This window comes from Protomyctophum bolini, assembly GCF_963924005.1.
Source record: "Protomyctophum bolini genome assembly, chromosome: 21".
Classification (NCBI taxonomy): Eukaryota; Metazoa; Chordata; class Actinopteri; order Myctophiformes; family Myctophidae; genus Protomyctophum; species Protomyctophum bolini.
The window spans coordinates 1,431,385-1,454,386 of record NC_137882.1 but is presented as its reverse complement, the minus strand read 5'-3'; the positions used below and the strand labels follow the sequence as shown (position 1 = coordinate 1,454,386).

Sequence of the window (23,002 nt, the reverse complement as noted above, 5' to 3'; positions counted from 1 at the left end):
TTGGGAGGCAAATTATTTTGGCAAATTATTTTGGGAGGCAAATTATTTTGGCAAATTATTTTGGGAGGCAAATTATTTTGGGAGGCAAATTATTTTGGGAGTCAAATTATTTTGGGAGTCAAATTATTTTGGGAGGCAAATTATTTTGGAAATTTATTTTGGGAGGCAAATTATTTTGGGAGGCAAATTATTTTGGGAGGCATATTATTTTGGCAAATTATTTTGGGAGGCAAATTATTTTGGCAAATTATTTTGGCAAATTATTTTGGGAGGCAAATTATTTTGGGAGGCAAATTATTTTGGGAGGCAAATTATTTTGGAAATTTATTTTGGGAGGCAAATTATTTTGGCAAATTATTTTGGGAGGCAAATTATTTTGGGAGGCAAATTATTTTGGGAGGCAAATTATTTTGGGAGGCAAATTATTTTGGGAGTCAAATTATTTTGGGAGTCAAATTATTTTGGGAGGCAAATTATTTTGGAAATTTATTTTGGGAGGCAAATTATTTTGGGAGGCAAATTATTTTGGCAAATTATTTTGGGAGGCAAATTATTATGGGAGGCAAATTATTTTGGCAAATTATTTTGGGAGGCAAATTATTTTGGGAGGCAAATTATTTTGGGAGGCAAATTATTTTGGGAGGCAAATTATTTTGGAAATTTATTTTGGGAGGCAAATTATTTTGGGAGGCATATTATTTTGGCAAATTATTTTGGGAGGCAAATTATTTTGGGAGGCAAATTATTTTGGGAGGCAAATTATTTTGGCAAATTATTTTGGGAGGCAAATTATTTTGGGAGGCAAAATATTTTGGGAGGCAAATTATTTTGGCAAATTATTTTGGCAAATTATTTTGGGAGGCAAATTATTTTGGGAGGCAAATTATTTTGGGAGGCAAATTATTTTGGAAATTTATTTTGGGAGGCAAATTATTTTGGGAGGCAAATTATTTTGGCAGGCAAATTATTTTGGGAGGCATATTATTTTGGCAAATTATTTTGGGAGGCAAATTATTTTGGGAGGCAAATTATTTTGGCAAATTATTTTGGGAGGCAAATTATTTTGGCAAATTATTTTGGGAGGCAAATTATTTTGGGAGTCAAATTATTTTGGGAGTCCAATTATTTTGGGAGGCAAATTATTTTGGAAATTTATTTTGGGAGGCAAATTATTTTGGGAGGCAAATTATTTTGGGAGGCAAATTATTTTGGGAGGCAAATTATTTTGGGAGGCATATTATTTTGGCAAATTATTTTGGGAGGCAAATTATTTTGGGAGGCAAATTATTTTGGGAGGCAAATTATTTTGGGAGGCAAATTATTTTGGCAAATTATTTTGGGAGGCAAATTAATTTGGCAAATTATTTTGGGAGGCAAATTATTTTGGGAGGCAAATTATTTTGGGAGGCAAATTATTTTGGGAGGCAAATTATTTTGGGAGGCAAATTAATTTGGCAAATTATTTTGGGAGGCAAATTATTTTAGGAGGCAAATTATTTTGGGAGGCAAATTATTTTGGAAATTTATTTTGGGAGGCAAATTATTTTGGGAGTCAAATTATTTTGGGAGGCATATTATTTTGGGAGGCAAATTATTTTGGGAGGCAAATTATTTTGGGAGGCAAATTATTTTGGGAGGCAAATTATTTTGGCAAATTATTTTGGGAGGCAAATTATTTTGGCAAATTATTTTGGGAGGCAAATTATTTTGGCAAATTATTTTGGGAGGCAAATTATTTTGGGAGGCATATTATTTTGGCAAATTATTTTGGGAGGCAAATTATTTTGGCAAATTATTTTGGCAAATTATTTTGGGAGGCAAATTATTTTGGGAGGCAAATTATTTTGGAAATTTATTTTGGGAGGCAAATTATTTTGGGAGGCAAATTATTTTGGCAGGCAAATTATTTTGGGAGGCATATTATTTTGGCAAATTATTTTGGGAGGCAAATTATTTTGGGAGGCAAATTATTTTGGCAAATTATTTTGGGAGGCAAATTATTTTGGCAAATTATTTTGGGAGGCAAATTATTTTGGGAGGCAAATTATTTTGGGAGTCAAATTATTTTGGGAGTCAAATTATTTTGGGAGGCAAATTATTTTGGAAATTTATTTTGGGAGGCAAATTATTTTGGGAGGCAAATTATTTTGGCAAATTATTTTGGGAGGCAAATTATTTTGGGAGGCAAATTATTTTGGGAGGCATATTATTTTGGCAAATTATTTTGGGAGGCAAATTATTTTGGGAGGCAAATTATTTTGGGAGGCAAATTATTTTGGGAGGCAAATTATTTTGGCAAATTATTTTGGGAGGCAAATTAATTTGGCAAATTATTTTGGGAGGCAAATTATTTTGGGAGGCAAATTATTTTGGGAGGCAAATTATTTTGGGAGGCAAATTATTTTGGAAATTTATTTTGGGAGGCAAATTATTTTGGGAGGCAAATTATTTTGGCAGGCAAATTATTTTGGGAGGCATATTATTTTGGCAAATTATTTTGGGAGGCAAATTATTTTGGGAGGCAAATTATTTTGGCAAATTATTTTGGGAGGCAAATTATTTTGGCAAATTATTTTGGGAGGCAAATTATTTTGGGAGTCAAATTATTTTGGGAGTCAAATTATTTTGGGAGTCAAATTATTTTGGGAGGCAAATTATTTTGGGAGGCAAATTATTTTGGAAATTTATTTTGGGAGGCAAATTATTTTGGGAGGCAAATTATTTTGGCAAATTATTTTGGGAGGCAAATTATTTTGGGAGGCAAATTATTTTGGGAGGCATATTATTTTGGCAAATTATTTTGGGAGGCAAATTATTTTGGGAGGCAATTGGGAGGCAAATTATTTTGGGAGGCAAATTATTTTGGCAAATTATTTTGGGAGGCAAATTAATTTGGGAGGCAAATTATTTTGGGAGGCAAATTATTTTGGGAGGCAAATTATTTTGGGAGGCAAATTATTTTGGGAGGCAAATTATTTTGGGAGGCAAATTATTTTAGGAGGCAAATTATTTTGGGAGGCAAATTATTTTGGGAGGCAAATTATTTTGGGAGTCAAATTATTTTGGGAGGCAAATTATTTTGGGAGGCATATTATTTTGGCAAATTATTTTGGGAGGCAAATTATTTTGGGAGGCAAATTATTTTGGCAAATTATTTTGGGAGGCAAATTATTTTGGCAAATTATTTTGGGAGGCAAATTATTTTGGGAGTCAAATTATTTTGGGAGTCAAATTATTTTGGGAGGCAAATTATTTTGGGAGGCAAATTATTTTGGAAATTTATTTTGGGAGGCAAATTATTTTGGGAGGCAAATTATTTTGGGAGGCAAATTATTTTGGGAGTCAAATTATTTTGGGAGGCAAATTATTTTGGAAATTTATTTTGGGAGGCAAATTATTTTGGGAGGCAAATTATTTTGGGAGGCAAATTATTTTGGGAGGCAAATTATTTTGGGAGGCAAATTATTTTGGGAGGCATATTATTTTGGCAAATTATTTTGGGAGGCAAATTATTTTGGGAGGCAAATTATTTTGGGAGGCAAATTATTTTGGCAAATTATTTTGGGAGGCAAATTAATTTGGCAAATTATTTTGGGAGGCAAATTATTTTGGGAGGCAAATTATTTTGGGAGGCAAATTATTTTGGGAGGCAAATTAATTTGGCAAATTATTTTGGGAGGCAAATTATTTTAGGAGGCAAATTATTTTGGGAGGCAAATTATTTTGGAAAATTATTTTGGGAGGCAAATTATTTTGGGAGTCAAATTATTTTGGGAGGCAAATTATTTTGGGAGGCATATTATTTTGGCAAATTATTTTGGGAGGCAAATTATTTTGGGAGGCAAATTATTTTGGGAGGCAAATTATTTTGGGAGGCAAATTATTTTGGCAAATTATTTTGGGAGGCAAATTATTTTGGGAGGCAAATTATTTTGGGAGGCAAATTATTTTGGGAGTCAAATTATTTTGGGAGGCAAATTATTTTGGAAATTTATTTTGGGAGGCAAATTATTTTGGGAGGCAAATTATTTTGGGAGGCAAATTATTTTGGGAGGCAAATTATTTTGGGAGGCAAATTAATTTGGCAAATTATTTTGGCAAATTATTTTGGGAGGCAAATTATTTTGGGAGTCAAATTATTTTGGGAGGCAAATTATTTTGGAAATTTATTTTGGGAGGCAAATTATTTTGGGAGGCAAATTATTTTGGCAAATTATTTTGGGAGGCAAATTATTTTGGGAGGCAAATTATTTTGGGAGGCATATTATTTTGGCAAATTATTTTGGGAGGCAAATTATTTTGGGAGGCAAATTATTTTGGGAGGCAAATTATTTTGGGTGGCAAATTATTTTGGGAGGCAAATTATTTTGGCAAATTATTTTGGGAGGCAAATTAATTTGGCAAATTATTTTGGGAGGCAAATTATTTTGGGAGGCAAATTATTTTGGGAGGCAAATTAATTTGGCAAATTATTTTGGGAGGCAAATTAATTTGGCAAATTATTTTGGGAGGCAAATTATTTTGGGAGGCAAATTATTTTGGGAGGCAAATTATTTTGGAAATTTATTTTGGGAGGCAAATTATTTTGGGAGGCAAATTATTTTGGCAGGCAAATTATTTTGGGAGGCATATTATTTTGGCAAATTATTTTGGGAGGCAAATTATTTTGGGAGGCAAATTATTTTGGCAAATTATTTTGGGAGGCAAATTATTTTGGCAAATTATTTTGGCAAATTATTTTGGGAGGCAAATTATTTTGGGAGGCAAATTATTTTGGGAGTCAAATTATTTTGGGAGTCAAATTATTTTGGGAGGCAAATTATTTTGGGAGGCAAATTATTTTGGAAATTTATTTTGGGAGGCAAATTATTTTGGGAGGCAAATTATTTTGGCAAATTATTTTGGGAGGCAAATTATTTTGGGAGGCAAATTATTTTGGGAGGCATATTATTTTGGCAAATTATTTTGGGAGGCAAATTATTTTGGGAGGCAAATTATTTTGGGAGGCAAATTATTTTGGCAAATTATTTTGGGAGGCAAATTAATTTGGGAGGCAAATTATTTTGGGAGGCAAATTATTTTGGGAGGCAAATTATTTTGGGAGGCAAATTATTTTGGGAGGCAAATTATTTTGGGAGGCAAATTATTTTGGGAGGCAAATTATTTTAGGAGGCAAATTATTTTGGGAGGCAAATTATTTTGGGAGGCAAATTATTTTGGGAGTCAAATTATTTTGGGAGGCAAATTATTTTGGGAGGCATATTATTTTGGCAAATTATTTTGGGAGGCAAATTATTTTGGGAGGCAAATTATTTTGGCAAATTATTTTGGGAGGCAAATTATTTTGGCAAATTATTTTGGGAGGCAAATTATTTTGGGAGTCAAATTATTTTGGGAGTCAAATTATTTTGGGAGGCAAATTATTTTGGGAGGCAAATTATTTTGGAAATTTATTTTGGGAGGCAAATTATTTTGGGAGGCAAATTATTTTGGGAGGCAAATTATTTTGGGAGTCAAATTATTTTGGGAGGCAAATTATTTTGGAAATTTATTTTGGGAGGCAAATTATTTTGGGAGGCAAATTATTTTGGGAGGCAAATTATTTTGGGAGGCAAATTATTTTGGGAGGCATATTATTTTGGCAAATTATTTTGGGGCAAATTATTTTGGGAGGCAAATTATTTTGGGAGGCAAATTATTTTGGGAGGCAAATTATTTTGGGAGGCAAATTATTTTGGGAGGCAAATTATTTTGGCAAATTATTTTGGGAGGCAAATTAATTTGGCAAATTATTTTGGGAGGCAAATTATTTTGGGAGGCAAATTATTTTGGGAGGCAAATTATTTTGGGAGGCAAATTAATTTGGCAAATTATTTTGGGAGGCAAATTATTTTAGGAGGCAAATTATTTTGGGAGGCAAATTATTTTGGAAAATTATTTTGGGAGGCAAATTATTTTGGGAGTCAAATTATTTTGGGAGGCAAATTATTTTGGGAGGCATATTATTTTGGCAAATTATTTTGGGAGGCAAATTATTTTGGGAGGCAAATTATTTTGGGAGGCAAATTATTTTGGGAGGCAAATTATTTTGGGAGGCAAATTATTTTGGGAGGCAAATTATTTTGGGAGTCAAATTATTTTGGGAGGCAAATTATTTTGGAAATTTATTTTGGGAGGCAAATTATTTTGGGAGGCAAATTATTTTGGGAGGCAAATTATTTTGGGAGGCAAATTAATTTGGCAAATTATTTTGGCAAATTATTTTGGGAGGCAAATTATTTTGGGAGGCAAATTATTTTGGGAGGCAAATTATTTTGGGAGGCAAATTATTTTGGAAATTTATTTTGGGAGGCAAATTATTTTGGGAGGCAAATTATTTTGGGAGGCAAATTATTTTGGGAGGCATATTATTTTGGGAGGCAAATTATTTTGGGAGGCAAATTATTTTGGGAGGCAAATTATTTTGGGAGGCAAATTATTTTGGGAGGCAAATTATTTTGGGAGGCAAATTATTTTGGCAAATTATTTTGGGAGGCAAATTATTTTGGCAAATTATTTTGGGAGGCAAATTATTTTGGGAGGCAAATTATTTTGGGAGGCATATTATTTTGGCAAATTATTTTGGGAGGCAAATTATTTTGGCAAATTATTTTGGCAAATTATTTTGGCAAATTATTTTGGCAAATTATTTTGGGAGGCAAATTATTTTGGGAGGCAAATTATTTTGGGAGGCAAATTATTTTGGAAATTTATTTTGGGAGGCAAATTATTTTGGGAGTCAAATTATTTTGGCAAATTATTTTGGGAGGCAAATTATTTTGGGAGGCAAATTATTTTGGGAGTCAAATTATTTTGGGAGTCAAATTATTTTGGGAGTCAAATTATTTTGGGAGGCAAATTATTTTGGAAATTTATTTTGGGAGGCAAATTATTTTGGCAAATTATTTTGGGAGGCAAATTATTTTGGGAGGCAAATTATTTTGGGAGGCATATTATTTTGGCAAATTATTTTGGGAGGCAAATTATTTTGGGAGGCAAATTATTTTGGGAGGCAAATTATTTTGGGTGGCAAATTATTTTGGGAGGCAAATTATTTTGGCAAATTATTTTGGGAGGCAAATTAATTTGGCAAATTATTTTGGGAGGCAAATTATTTTGGGAGGCAAATTATTTTGGGAGGCAAATTAATTTGGCAAATTATTTTGGGAGGCAAATTATTTTAGGAGGCAAATTATTTTGGGAGGCAAATTATTTTGGAAAATTATTTTGGGAGGCAAATTATTTTGGGAGTCAAATTATTTTGGGAGGCAAATTATTTTGGGAGGCATATTATTTTGGCAAATTATTTTGGGAGGCAAATTATTTTGGGAGGCAAATTATTTTGGGAGGCAAATTATTTTGGCAAATTATTTTGGGAGGCAAATTATTTTGGCAAATTATTTTGGGAGGCAAATTATTTTGGGAGGCAAATTATTTTGGCAAATTATTTTGGGAGGCAAATTATTTTGGGAGGCAAATTATTTTGGGAGGCAAATTATTTTGGAAATTTATTTTGGGAGGCAAATTATTTTGGGAGGCAAATTATTTTGGCAGGCAAATTATTTTGGGAGGCATATTATTTTGGCAAATTATTTTGGGAGGCAAATTATTTTGGGAGGCAAATTATTTTGGCAAATTATTTTGGGAGGCAAATTATTTTGGCAAATTATTTTGGGAGGCAAATTATTTTGGGAGGCAAATTATTTTGGGAGTCAAATTATTTTGGGAGTCAAATTATTTTGGGAGTCAAATTATTTTGGGAGGCAAATTATTTTGGAAATTTATTTTGGGAGGCAAATTATTTTGGGAGGCAAATTATTTTGGCAAATTATTTTGGGAGGCAAATTATTTTGGGAGGCAAATTATTTTGGGAGGCATATTATTTTGGCAAATTATTTTGGGAGGCAAATTATTTTGGGAGGCAAATTATTTTGGGAGGCAAATTATTTTGGGAGGCAAATTATTTTGGCAAATTATTTTGGGAGGCAAATTAATTTGGGAGGCAAATTATTTTGGGAGGCAAATTATTTTGGGAGGCAAATTATTTTGGGAGGCAAATTAATTTGGCAAATTATTTTGGGAGGCAAATTATTTTAGGAGGCAAATTATTTTGGGAGTCAAATTATTTTGGGAGGCAAATTATTTTGGAAATTTATTTTGGGAGGCAAATTATTTTGGCAAATTATTTTGGGAGGCAAATTATTTTGGGAGGCAAATTATTTTGGGAGGCAAATTATTTTGGGAGGCATATTATTTTGGCAAATTATTTTGGGAGGCAAATTATTTTGGGAGGCAAATTATTTTGGGAGGCAAATTATTTTGGGAGGCAAATTATTTTGGCAAATTATTTTGGGAGGCAAATTAATTTGGGAGGCAAATTATTTTGGAAATTTATTTTGGGAGGCAAATTATTTTGGGAGTCAAATTATTTTGGCAAATTATTTTGGGAGGCAAATTATTTTGGGAGGCAAATTATTTTGGGAGTCAAATTATTTTGGGAGTCAAATTATTTTGGGAGTCAAATTATTTTGGGAGGCAAATTATTTTGGAAATTTATTTTGGGAGGCAAATTATTTTGGGAGGCAAATTATTTTGGCAAATTATTTTGGGAGGCAAATTATTTTGGGAGGCAAATTATTTTGGGAGGCATATTATTTTGGCAAATTATTTTTGGAGGCAAATTATTTTGGGAGGCAAATTATTTTGGGAGGCAAATTATTTTGGGTGGCAAATTATTTTGGGAGGCAAATTATTTTGGCAAATTATTTTGGGAGGCAAATTAATTTGGCAAATTATTTTGGGAGGCAAATTATTTTGGGAGGCAAATTATTTTGGGAGGCAAATTAATTTGGCAAATTATTTTGGGAGGCAAATTATTTTAGGAGGCAAATTATTTTGGGAGGCAAATTATTTTGGAAAATTATTTTGGGAGGCAAATTATTTTGGGAGTCAAATTATTTTGGGAGGCAAATTATTTTGGGAGGCATATTATTTTGGCAAATTATTTTGGGAGGCAAATTATTTTGGGAGGCAAATTATTTTGGGAGGCAAATTATTTTGGCAAATTATTTTGGGAGGCAAATTATTTTGGCAAATTATTTTGGGAGGCAAATTATTTTGGGAGGCAAATTATTTTGGGAGTCAAATTATTTTGGGAGGCAAATTATTTTGGAAATTTATTTTGGGAGGCAAATTATTTTGGGAGGCAAATTATTTTGGCAAATTATTTTGGCAAATTATTTTGGGAGGCAAATTATTTTGGGAGGCAAATTATTTTGGGAGGCAAATTATTTTGGAAATTTATTTTGGGAGGCAAATTATTTTGGGAGGCAAATTATTTTGGGAGGCATATTATTTTGGCAAATTATTTTGGGAGGCAAATTATTTTGGGAGGCAAATTATTTTGGGAGGCAAATTATTTTGGGAGGCAATTATTTTGGCAAATTATTTTGGGAGGCAAATTATTTTGGCAAATTATTTTGGGAGGCAAATTATTTTGGCAAATTATTTTGGGAGGCAAATTATTTTGGGAGGCAAATTATTTTGGGAGGCAAATTATTTTGGGAGGCATATTATTTTGGCAAATTATTTTGGGAGGCAAATTATTTTGGGAGGCAAATTATTTTGGGAGGCAAATTATTTTGGAAATTTATTTTGGGAGGCAAATTATTTTGGGAGGCAAATTATTTTGGCAGGCAAATTATTTTGGGAGGCATATTATTTTGGCAAATTATTTTGGGAGGCAAATTATTTTGGGAGGCAAATTATTTTGGCAAATTATTTTGGGAGGCAAATTATTTTGGCAAATTATTTTGGGAGGCAAATTATTTTGGGAGGCAAATTATTTTGGGAGTCAAATTATTTTGGGAGTCAAATTATTTTGGGAGTCAAATTATTTTGGGAGGCAAATTATTTTGGAAATTTATTTTGGGAGGCAAATTATTTTGGGAGGCAAATTATTTTGGCAAATTATTTTGGGAGGCAAATTATTTTGGGAGGCAAATTATTTTGGGAGGCATATTATTTTGGCAAATTATTTTGGGAGGCAAATTATTTTGGGAGGCAAATTATTTTGGGAGGCAAATTATTTTGGGAGGCAAATTATTTTGGGAGGCAAATTATTTTGGGAGGCAAATTATTTTGGCAAATTATTTTGGGAGGCAAATTAATTTGGGAGGCAAATTATTTTGGGAGGCAAATTATTTTGGGAGGCAAATTATTTTGGGAGGCAAATTAATTTGGCAAATTATTTTGGGAGGCAAATTATTTTGGGAGGCAAATTATTTTGGGAGGCAAATTATTTTGGGAGGCATATTATTTTGGCAAATTATTTTGGGAGGCAAATTATTTTGGGAGGCAAATTATTTTGGGAGGCAAATTATTTTGGGAGGCAAATTATTTTGGCAAATTATTTTGGGAGGCAAATTAATTTGGGAGGCAAATTATTTTGGAAATTTATTTTGGGAGGCAAATTATTTTGGGAGTCAAATTATTTTGGCAAATTATTTTGGGAGGCAAATTATTTTGGGAGGCAAATTATTTTGGGAGTCAAATTATTTTGGGAGTCAAATTATTTTGGGAGTCAAATTATTTTGGGAGGCAAATTATTTTGGAAATTTATTTTGGGAGGCAAATTATTTTGGGAGGCAAATTATTTTGGCAAATTATTTTGGGAGGCAAATTATTTTGGGAGGCAAATTATTTTGGGAGGCATATTATTTTGGCAAATTATTTTTGGAGGCAAATTATTTTGGGAGGCAAATTATTTTGGGAGGCAAATTATTTTGGGTGGCAAATTATTTTGGGAGGCAAATTATTTTGGCAAATTATTTTGGGAGGCAAATTAATTTGGCAAATTATTTTGGGAGGCAAATTATTTTGGGAGGCAAATTATTTTGGGAGGCAAATTAATTTGGCAAATTATTTTGGGAGGCAAATTATTTTAGGAGGCAAATTATTTTGGGAGGCAAATTATTTTGGAAAATTATTTTGGGAGGCAAATTATTTTGGGAGTCAAATTATTTTGGGAGGCAAATTATTTTGGGAGGCATATTATTTTGGCAAATTATTTTGGGAGGCAAATTATTTTGGGAGGCAAATTATTTTGGGAGGCAAATTATTTTGGCAAATTATTTTGGGAGGCAAATTATTTTGGCAAATTATTTTGGGAGGCAAATTATTTTGGGAGGCAAATTATTTTGGGAGTCAAATTATTTTGGGAGGCAAATTATTTTGGAAATTTATTTTGGGAGGCAAATTATTTTGGGAGGCAAATTATTTTGGGAGGCAAATTATTTTGGGAGGCAAATTATTTTGGGAGGCAAATTATTTTGGGAGGCAAATTATTTTGGGAGGCAAATTATTTTGGGAGGCAAATTATTTTGGGAGGCAAATTATTTTGGAAATTTATTTTGGGAGGCAAATTATTTTGGGAGGCAAATTATTTTGGGAGGCATATTATTTTGGCAAATTATTTTGGGAGGCAAATTATTTTGGGAGGCAAATTATTTTGGGAGGCAAATTATTTTGGGAGGCAATTATTTTGGCAAATTATTTTGGGAGGCAAATTATTTTGGCAAATTATTTTGGGAGGCAAATTATTTTGGCAAATTATTTTGGGAGGCAAATTATTTTGGGAGGCAAATTATTTTGGGAGGCAAATTATTTTGGGAGGCATATTATTTTGGCAAATTATTTTGGGAGGCAAATTATTTTGGGAGGCAAATTATTTTGGGAGGCAAATTATTTTGGAAATTTATTTTGGGAGGCAAATTATTTTGGGAGGCAAATTATTTTGGCAGGCAAATTATTTTGGGAGGCATATTATTTTGGCAAATTATTTTGGGAGGCAAATTATTTTGGGAGGCAAATTATTTTGGCAAATTATTTTGGGAGGCAAATTATTTTGGCAAATTATTTTGGGAGGCAAATTATTTTGGGAGGCAAATTATTTTGGGAGTCAAATTATTTTGGGAGTCAAATTATTTTGGGAGTCAAATTATTTTGGGAGGCAAATTATTTTGGAAATTTATTTTGGGAGGCAAATTATTTTGGGAGGCAAATTATTTTGGCAAATTATTTTGGGAGGCAAATTATTTTGGGAGGCAAATTATTTTGGGAGGCATATTATTTTGGCAAATTATTTTGGGAGGCAAATTATTTTGGGAGGCAAATTATTTTGGGAGGCAAATTATTTTGGGAGGCAAATTATTTTGGGAGGCAAATTATTTTGGGAGGCAAATTATTTTGGGAGGCAAATTATTTTGGCAAATTATTTTGGGAGGCAAATTAATTTGGGAGGCAAATTATTTTGGGAGGCAAATTATTTTGGGAGGCAAATTATTTTGGGAGGCAAATTAATTTGGCAAATTATTTTGGGAGGCAAATTATTTTAGGAGGCAAATTATTTTGGGAGTCAAATTATTTTGGGAGGCAAATTATTTTGGAAATTTATTTTGGGAGGCAAATTATTTTGGCAAATTATTTTGGGAGGCAAATTATTTTGGGAGGCAAATTATTTTGGGAGGCAAATTATTTTGGGAGGCATATTATTTTGGCAAATTATTTTGGGAGGCAAATTATTTTGGGAGGCAAATTATTTTGGGAGGCAAATTATTTTGGGAGGCAAATTATTTTGGCAAATTATTTTGGGAGGCAAATTAATTTGGCAAATTATTTTGGGAGGCAAATTATTTTGGGAGGCAAATTATTTTGGGAGGCAAATTATTTTGGGAGGCAAATTATTTTGGGAGGCAAATTAATTTGGCAAATTATTTTGGGAGGCAAATTATTTTAGGAGGCAAATTATTTTGGGAGGCAAATTATTTTGGAAAATTATTTTGGGAGGCAAATTATTTTGGGAGTCAAATTATTTTGGGAGGCAAATTATTTTGGGAGGCAAATTATTTTGGGAGGCAAATTATTTTGGGAGGCAAATTATTTTGGGAGGCAAATTATTTTGGGAGGCAAATTATTTTGGCAAATTATTTTGGGAGGCAAATTATTTTGGCAAATTATTTTGGGAGGCAAATTATTTTGGGAGTCAAATTATTTTGGGAGGCAAATTATTTTGGGAGGCAAATTATTTTGGCAAATTATTTTGGGAGGCAAATTATTTTGGCAAATTATTTTGGGAGGCAAATTATTTTGGGAGGCAAATTATTTTGGGAGGCAAATTATTTTGGCAAATTATTTTGGGAGGCAAATTATTTTGGGAGGCAAATTATTTTGGCAAATTATTTTGGGAGGCAAATTATTTTGTTGAAGACAGGCGCCAATGTTGTGGTTCGGGGTAGGAATGAGACACAGCGTTAACCACGCGTTAGAGGGGTAGGAATGAGACACAGCGTTAACCACGCGTTAGAGGGGCACGAGAGACCAAACCTTTCCCCAGATAAGGAACCTCAAGAACAGTTTTAAGGACATGTCACACCAATGCAACTCCTTTTAAGGACATGTCACACCGATGCAACTCCTTTTAAGGACATGTCACACCAATGCAACTCCTTTTAAGGACATGTCACACCGATGCAACTCCTTTTAAGGACATGTCACACCAATGCAACTCCTTTTAAGGACATGTCACACCAATGCAACTCCTTTTAAGGACATGTCACACCAATGCAACTCCTTTTAAGGACATGTCACACCAATGCAACTCCTTTTAAGGACATGTCACACCAATGCAACTCCTCTCAACAAAACAGTTTTAAGGACATGTCACACCAATGCAACTCCTCTCAACAAAACAGTTTTAAGGACATGTCACACCAATGCAACCCTGTCAACAAAACAGTTTTAAGGACATGTCACACCAATGCAACTCCTTTTAAGGACATGTCACACCAACGCAACTCCTCGCGGAGGACTCACCTCTCGCTATTGGTGGAGGTACGAGGACTCACCTCTCCGTATTGGCTGAGCAGGCTGAAGACCCGGTCGGTGAGGTTGAAGACGTCTCGCCAGTCGAAGTGGGCCACGCCCGGGGGGCGGTCCCCCGGGGGCCCGTTGTGCAGGAAGTTGAGCACGTGGGCCGAGGAGAACAGCGGAGCCTGCTGCTGCTGGCGCCCCCGCTGGCCGGTGGGGGACAGTGCATGCTGCAGACTCTTGTCTATGAAGTCGGTCACCGCAGGGTTACGGAGGATATCCTGGGAAATAACCCCATATTATTAGCCCGACACCAGTGGTGTTTTTTTGGCAGCAAATGTAGTTTTAGTCACATTTTAGTCACCTGGAATGTGTTAAGGCCTATTCATAGTCTGGATTTTCGGTGGTGAGGTGACCACCGCTCCGGTGGTGAGGTGACCACCGGAGCTGAAATAACGTTGAGCGGTGGCGAGTAAAAACAGAGAGAAGGGCTGGAGCGGTGGCGGTGGTTTGCTCTTCACCGCGGCTCAGTGACGTCATGTTGTAGTTCGGTGGTCACCTCACCACCGAAAATCCAGACTATGAATGAGCCTTAAGTGTTAGTCTAGTTTTAGTCGACTAAGAATCATGAGATTTTAGTCAATTCAATTCAATTCAATTTTATTATAGTGTCAAATCACAACAAGTTGTCTCAAGACACGTTACAACCAACAAAGATCCAGTCGACTAAATCTACAGTTGATTTAGTCGACTGAAATGTAATTTGGCGGGCCCTGATGCTGTCGTAGAAGCTGAATTTACACTTGCTGAAAATAGCCGATCTACAAGCTCACAATGTGCTATTTTAGAGCCTGCAACAGCGCGACACGTTTCAGCATGCAACCAAGTGTAAAATGACTTATACTGGATCTCTTGTCCACTAGAGTCCCTTCCCTAACATTTTAGTATTTTTTTTTTTAATTTGTTGACGAAATAGTCGATATATTTAGTCTTGGTTTTAGTCATCATAGCTTAAGCCCAACACACACCGTCTGCAAACGTCCGACGCGCGTCCACGCCTCGCCTGGCGCTCCGATACGCGTTCACGCCTCGCCTGACGCTCCGGTACGCCTCGCCTGACGCTCCGATACGCCTCGCCTGGCGCTCCGATACGCCACCGTTCTATTTTCCAGGCGTTGTCGCGTCGCTGCGCACCCGGTGTGTGTTGGGCTTTAGTTTTGGTCAGTGGAAAAAGGTAGTCGACGAACATTTTTCGTCATAGTTTTAGTCGACGAAATCAACACTCACTGACACTCACACCATCTAACTATAAATGCGCCTCTGTCTGTCTGTCTGTCTGTCTGTCTGTCTGTCTGTCTGTGTGCGTGTGTGCGTCTGTGCGCGTGTGTGTGCGGTTGTAAGGCACGTAACTCGATAACCGTTTGCCCCACCGACTTCAAATTCCACACACGCGTTCCACACGCCCACAGGGGGTGCAGTGCCTGGTATCGAGTCGGTCGGACCCACGGTTCTCCAGCCAGCCACAAAACCAACCAGCCAGACAGCCAGCCAACCACAGTATCATCCTACCCTGATCATGTTCATCTGGACTCCGTCCTGGAAGAAGGACCAGACTTGAGGCGACACCTCCTCCCAGGCCTTGAACATGTTCCTCAGCCTCTCCAGCTCCTCGAACGTCGTGTTAGCCTGGAGGATACAGAAAGCGTTAGCATGGAGGCTACAGACACAACGTAGCATTAGCCTGGAGGATACAGATAGCGTTAGCATGGAGGCTACAGACACAACGTAGCATTAGCCTGGAGGATACAGATAGCGTTAGCATGGAGGCTACAGACACAACGTAGCATTAGCCTGGAGGATACAGATAGCGTTAGCATGGAGGCTACAGACACAACGTAGCATTAGCCTGGAGGATACAGAAAGCGTTAGCATGGAGGCTACAGACACAACGTAGCATTAGCCTGGAGGATACAGAAAGCGTTAGCATGGAGGCTACAGACACAACGTAGCATTAGCCTGGAGGATACAGAAAGCGTTAGCATGGAGGCTACAGACACAACGTAGCATTAGCCTAGCCCCTCATATGTCCAGCTTTTGGTGGGGCTCCACAAAGATCGTCCAACACAAACACAAACATTAAATTCCCGTAGACAAAGAACGGACATAATTTCACGCGATAAGTGTAGATTATTGATGACATCATTGTTGACGATGGTGAGGACGAGTGGCCTTCCGGTTAGAGTGTCCGCCCTGAAACTGGGAGGTCTGGTGGTTCGACCCCCGGCCGGGTCATCTACCAAAGACTGTAAACATGGGCCCCGATGCTGAGGGTATCTTACCCTCCCCACCACCCGGGTACAACTTACCCCCCGTATGATGCTCCTTGTGGCGGGGGAGTCGGGGGTGTAGAGGACCCTCCCCACCACCGGGTACAACTTACCCCCCGTATGATGCTCCTTGTGGCGGGGGAGTCGGGGGTGTAGAGGACCCTCCCCAGCACCAGGGGCTTCATGGAGCTCCACACCATCCTGGTCAGAGGGTTGGAGTGAAGCTCCTCCATCAGCTGGTTGCAGAATGGAGCTGCAGGACAAAGAGGACACAGAGATAAGGACACAGAGATAAGGACACAGAGACACGTTACTGACATGTACAGACTGGTACTGTGGTCGTAGGAGTACTGGTGCTAGTATATGTATATACATACTGGTACTGTGGTCGTAGGAGTACTGGTGCTAGTATATGTGTATACATACTGGTACTGTGGTCGTAGGAGTACTGGTACATACTGGTACTGTGGTCGTAGGAGTACTGGTACACATACTGGTACTGTGGTCGTAGGAGTACTGGTGCTAGTATATGTATATACATACTGGTACTGTGGTCGTAGGAGTACTGGTGCTAGTATATGTGTATACATACTGGTACTGTGGTCGTAGGAGTACTGGTACATACTGGTACTGTGGTCGTAGGAGTACTGGTACATACTGGTACTGTGGTCGTAGGAGTACTGGTACATACTGGTACTGTGGTCGTAGGAGTACTGGTGCGTCTCGGTGCCGTTGATCCCCAGGAAGGCCTTGTAGTTGTTGTCCTCGTACCAGTTGAGCGAGGCCACGCGCGAGAACGCCCCCTGGCTGTAGCCGCACGCCAGGCCCGCGGCCGCCGCCGTCAGCCGGCCCAGAGACGGCGGAGGCTCGCCGAAGAGGGGCGCCAGCGCCCGGAGGAGGTCCTGGGAGCTGGGCCTCTGGAAGAGCTGAGGGGGGGGGGTGGGGGGGGTTGGTTTTGGGGCAGCAAAATTTGATCTTTTTTTTTTTTTTGTCATAGACTTTTTAATAGTTTTTTAATTTAGTTTTTAGTCATAGTCTTTTGAATAGTTTTGCATTTAGTTTTTAGTCAGTCTTTTTTTTTTTTTATATAACTTTTTTTAGAACTTAAAATGTTATTGTTTTACAAGACAAGACAGAAAAAACAAACTTACAATACATATTACATCACAGACGTACAAAAAAATAAAAAAACAGAGAAATAAAAATACAACAATGCGTTTAAAAAAGGTTATACATCTTTCTAGGCATTCACAATCGTCTCTCATTCCCCTATACCCTTAAATATTGTCCATTTATACCATTTATCCTCAATTTTTTCTTCTTGTAGCCTCAGACTGTGTGTTAGTTTCTCCATAAAATGAATTAGTCATAGTCTTTTTAATAGTTTTTCATTTAGTTTTTAGTCATGGGTGCAGGCTTTAGCTCCGACATACTATTGATCCGAAACCTCAATCCTAACCTAACCCTATAACCGCAAGCACGGGAGCAGCGCATGTCGGACCATCGCTTTTTCGCATCGCATCGCATGTCCCCCCCCCCCCGCTTCGGATCTTCGGTGCGTCGGAAAAGCGTGCGCACCCCTTTAGTCACAGCCTTTTGAATAGTTTTTCATTTAGTTTTTAGTCATAGGCTTTTTGATTTACGAATAATTACTTAAAAAAAAAAAAAAAACATCTGGAGATAAGAGGTTCTTCCGAAAGAAAGGATTATCCACTGAAACACATGAGATACCGACAGAGTGAAATAAACACACATTGTTCACTGGAGTGTGTGTGTGTGTGTGTGTGTGTGTGTGTGTGTGTGTGTGTGTGTGTGTGTGCCCAATAGCCCGTTCTTGCACAGCGAGGGCTGTCACCAATCACGGATTCCGTGATGTATGTGTTTTTAACCCATTTTGGGCGGGAACCCCTTTTGGTGTTTTAAAAATGGTGGTAGCTATTGATAAAATAGCAGATCTACAAGCTTGTAGGTCTGCTATTTTTGAAAAGAATCGACAGAACGATTTTTAGAATCTGATCTCAGGTCAGAATGGGTTCATCAGACCAGTGTGTGTCCAGTGGAAACCTCGTACGAATCTGATCTCAGGTCAGAATGGGTTAAGGAGCCTGCGCTGGATTTAGTCTTCCTCGTACGCACAAAAATAAATGATATCCACCCCCCCCCCCCCCCCCCCCTGTCTGCGTACGAATACCAACGCGGGGGAAACTACGCGCTTCCTGAGAGCTAAAAATATACCGAATGTCCCCTATCTGTTTGAACGGAGGTGCGTTGGGAGGAGAGAGAGAGAGGGGGAGGGTGATTGGGGGTGTTTGGGGGGGGGTGGAGGTAGTGAGTTGCTGTGATAGGAGAGAAGGATATCAAATGGAACACAACCACCCTAAAGACTAATCATTGTGTATATTCCTGCACTATATACCTGCATTGAGTGACCTTGGTATACATAGAAGTTGATCTATTGAAGATTCTGACCTTCAAATGTACATCATTTTTGTTTTGATTGTATTGCTGTATTGTTGTATTGTTCTTTCTGCTTTGGCAATGTAGACGTATGTTTTCTCATGCAAATAAAGCCCTTTGAATTGAATTGAATAGTGTGGGGGGGGGGGGGTAGTGTGAGGGGACTCCAGTTTTCCTTTAGACCGTTACAGTGTTGTTTTTGGCAGCACATTTTTCTATTTTTAGTTTTATCCACACTTTTCAATGCGCTGTGTGTGCTGCTCCCGTTCCTCGTCGATGTGATCCAATGAAAGCCAATGAAACTTGGTCAGATGACCGATGATATCCAATGAAATCAACAGGAACTGGAGCACAGTCACACAGCCCAGGAAAAGAGTGGATAGTCATAGTCTCTTGAATGGTTTTCACTTAGTTTTTACTCACATTTTTAGTTTTAGTGTTTTACTCGACCTGGATATCATAAGATCTTAGTCGACTTAAACTGCCTCCCCCTGGCCAGCCGGGGCGCCTGATGGAGGGGAAAGGAACTGGTTGGAATAACGTGTTCCTTCCACGCGCTACGTTCAACCAGGGAAACTCCCCCCTGTCAGGTGTAAAGGAGCAACTTGGACACTCAGGCATGAAGGAAGCATGAGTTCAAGTCCGTTGCTCTCCCCTTGTCCCCCATATATGGGGACTAGGTTGGTCTCCCCTTGTCCCCCATATATGGGGACTAGGTTGGTCTCCCCTTGTCCCCCATATATGGGGACTAGGTTGGTCTCCCCTTGTCCCCCATATATGGGGACTAGGTTGGTCTCCCCTTGTCCCCCATATATGGGGACTAGGTTGGTGGAGGGTGTGTAGAGCCCGGGATCACATTAGATGATTGACAGAGGGGTGAAAAATGAGTTACAAAATCGTGGGATAAAAAATATATTTAAAAAATAAAATAAAAGATCTTAGTCGACTAAATCTAGGGTTGATTTTTGTCGACTAAGTGTGTATTCTGGCGGGCCTGTTGAGGTGACGGCATCTTACACTTGCTGAAAATAGCAGATCTACAAGCTCAGCGCGTCGCACTGCGAGTGTAAAATGACGTGTCTTTTATTCATACTGGATCTCTTGTCCACTATAGTCCCTCCTAACATTTTAGTCCAGTTAGTATTTTGTCGACGAAAATTGTCAATATATTCAGCCTTAGTTCTTAGTCATCATAGCTTAACATTTCATGTAGTTTCCATTTGGTTTTCGTCAGTAGAAAAAAGAAAAGGTAGTCAAAGAACATTTTCCGTCTTAGGGCCGATTCATACTCCTATTTTACCGCTGTTTCGGCGCTGCAGTGCCGAAAGGATTTCGGCTCGTCAGAAATTTTCAGTAGCACCGAAGAGTGAACTTTAGGACGGTACCCGCCCCCCCCCCCCCGAACCTCAAATGACGTCACATTATAGGCTCTACAGAGCCCAATGACGTCACATTGTAGGCTCTACAGAGCCCAATGACGTCACATTGTAGGCTCTACAGAGCTGAATGACGTCACATTGTAGGCTCTACAGAGCCAAATGACGTCACATTGTAGGCTCTACAGAGCCCAATGACGTCACGTTGTAGGCTCTACAGAGCCAAATGACGTCACATTGTAGGCTCTACAGAGCCAAATGACGTCACATTGTAGGCTCTACAGCGCCAAATGACGTCACATTGTAGGCTCTACAGAGCCAAATGACGTCACATTGTAGGCTCTACAGAGCCAAATGACGTCACATTGTAGGCTCTACAGAGACACATGACGTCACATTGTAGGCTCTACAGAGCCAAATGAAGTCACATTGTAGGCTCTACAGAGCCAAATGACGTCACATTGTAGGCTCTACAGAGCCCAATGACGTCACATTGTAGGCTCTACAGCGCCCAATGACGTCACATTGTAGGCTCTACAGAGCCCAATGACGTCACATTGTAGGCTCTTCAGAGCCCAATGACGTCACATTGTAGGCTCTACAGCGCCCAATGACGTCACATTGTAGGCTCTACAGCGCCAAATGACGTCACATTGTAGGCTCTACAGAGCCCAATGACGTCACATTGTAGGCTCTACAGCGCCAAATGACGTCACATTGTAGGCTCTACAGAGCCCAATGACGTCACATTGTGGCTCTACAGAGCCCAATGACGTCACATTGTAGGCTCTACAGAGCCAAATGACGTCACATTGTAGGCTCTACAGAGCCAAATGACGTCACATTGTAGGCTCTACAGAGCCAAATGACGTCACATTGTAGGCTCTACAGAGCCGAACCCACTTTTATTCGGCTCTAAAATAGGAGTATGAATCGGCCCTTAAGTTTCCGTCGACGACGTTTCAACCCCGGACCGTCCGTTACACCGTACCGTACCGTACCGGACCGGACCGGGCCGTCCGTTACCTGGTGCAGTTTCTCCGGAGCGCCGCCGGACAGAACGTCGGCCCAGAAGAGAAGGTCCACTCCGTCCTCATCGTTGTCCACGACGCGGGGAAGCTGTTCAGAGCAACACAAACACAACAACACGGGGAAGCTGTTCAGAGCAACACAAACACAACAACACGCATGCTATCAGCTGGTCAGATCCATCAACACATGGTCACACACGTCCTAAACATACACTATACGGTCAGATCCATCAACACATGGTCACACACATCCTAAACATACACTATACGGTCAGATTCTCTCAAGGACTCTTGAGATGTTTTTTATGATAATGACTTCCAGGGATCTCCCCCAGACAGCTCAGCTCAGCTCACAAGACAAAAGGCCAAAGGTTCCAGGAAGCCAGACACGGAGCGTCCAGCAAACAGAACATCCTTTAGCTTCCTCTCCAACATTCCTCCTTCGTGGAGATTCAGGAACCTTTTCCCAATGTTGTATATGTGTGTGTGTGTGTGTGTGTGTGTGTGTGTGTGTGTGTGTGCTTGCTCTGAAAGAATACACAGTATATTTTACAAAGTCTCCTGAACTTCATGTCGTTACTGTAGACCGTAAATCTTCACTATATAGCTATAAAAAAGTGCTGGATTGCGCCTCGAAAATAGCAGATCTACAAGCCCTCTCAACGTGCCGCAGCAGCACGACGCGTTGTGAGCTTGTAGATCTGGTATTAATCGCCACGTTTGTCCAAAAGAGCCCTCTTACGAGAGTTCAGCCCCTGCCCCTCTCCGTCTGTAACACTCTGTGTTTTTACTATGAAAACCTACATCGTCCGTCACACACGCCTCCATATATGGAGACATCACCACGCCTGGTGGGTTGTCGGCCAAATACATTTCATTTCATACATTTGATTTTGCGCTATGAGCTTGTAGATCTGCTATTTTTATAAATTATAACAATGTTTAAAAACACCAAAAGGGGTTCCTTGACTCAGTGAACTGAACTGATCAGGTCTCGACTCAGTGAACTGAACTGACCAGGTCTTGACTCAGTGAACTGAACTGATCAGTGAACTGAACAGTGAACTGAACTGATCAGGTCTTGACTCAGTGAACTGAACAGAGAACTGAACAGTGAACTGAACAGTGAACTGAACAGTGAACTGAACAGTGAACTGAACAGTGAACTGAACTGACCATCCGGAGCAGTTTGACGAAGTCGACGTCGTTGTAGAACTTGTCCTCGATGCGCTGCAGCCGCTGAGCGCCCAGCGCGCACATGGCGCTCCGCACGGCGTAGAGGGCGCGGCGGCTCGGGAACGCCAGGAAGCGCTCCAGGAGAGAGACGCTGCACGCTATGTCTTTCAGACGGAGATCTGGAACGCCATGGGAAAACTGGAGGGGAGGGGGGGGGAGAGACAGAGAGAGAGAGAGAGAGAGAGAGACAGAGAGAGAGAGACAGATACAGAGAGGGTTTAGGGGTTCCCGCCCAAAATGGTTAAGGGCTACAGTATAGACCAGTGGTTGCCAAACCTTTTTTTCATGTCAAGGACCCCCAAAATGTACACTAATTAGCCCGCGGGACCCCCATTTACCTTTCTAGTTATCTTTTACAGTATCTGTTTGAAACGGCTATATGGGAAAAATACATGGGAAATGTTTTCCTGGTGCCCTCATCGTTGTGAAAGGGGGCGTTTGTGGTGTGTGCGAGCGAGCGTGCGTGCGTGCGTGCATGTACATTGTGCATGTGCGCTGTGCGTGTGTGCGTGCGTGCGACCCGTGCGTGCGTGCGACCTGTGCGTGCGTGCGATTTGTGCGTGCGACCCGTGCGACTCGTGCGTGCGACCCGTGCGTGCGTGCGTGCGACCCGTGCGTGCGTGCGTGCATGCGTAGATTGCCAGAGGCAGATTCCTGCCGCCTGGCTCAT

At 38.9% G+C, this 23,002-nt stretch overlaps 1 protein-coding gene across 1 annotated transcript in view; it reads right to left on the bottom strand.

The window, feature by feature from the left end:
• LOC308336020 (retinal-specific phospholipid-transporting ATPase ABCA4-like) overlaps positions 1-23,002 on the bottom strand; it is a gene marked incomplete at both ends in the record, with an annotated part of 167,311 nt that overhangs the window by 129,181 nt on the left and 15,128 nt on the right. Inside the window, 8 exons of the mRNA XM_080793262.1 lie at positions 13,944-14,186; positions 15,475-15,591; positions 16,346-16,485; positions 16,825-17,158; positions 21,062-21,184; positions 21,451-21,536; positions 21,839-21,896; positions 22,273-22,470. Coding sequence (XP_080649388.1) covers positions 13,944-14,186; positions 15,475-15,591; positions 16,346-16,485; positions 16,825-17,158; positions 21,062-21,184; positions 21,451-21,536; positions 21,839-21,896; positions 22,273-22,470 — 1,299 coding nt within the window. The remainder of the gene's footprint in view (positions 1-13,943; positions 14,187-15,474; positions 15,592-16,345; positions 16,486-16,824; positions 17,159-21,061; positions 21,185-21,450; positions 21,537-21,838; positions 21,897-22,272; positions 22,471-23,002) is intronic.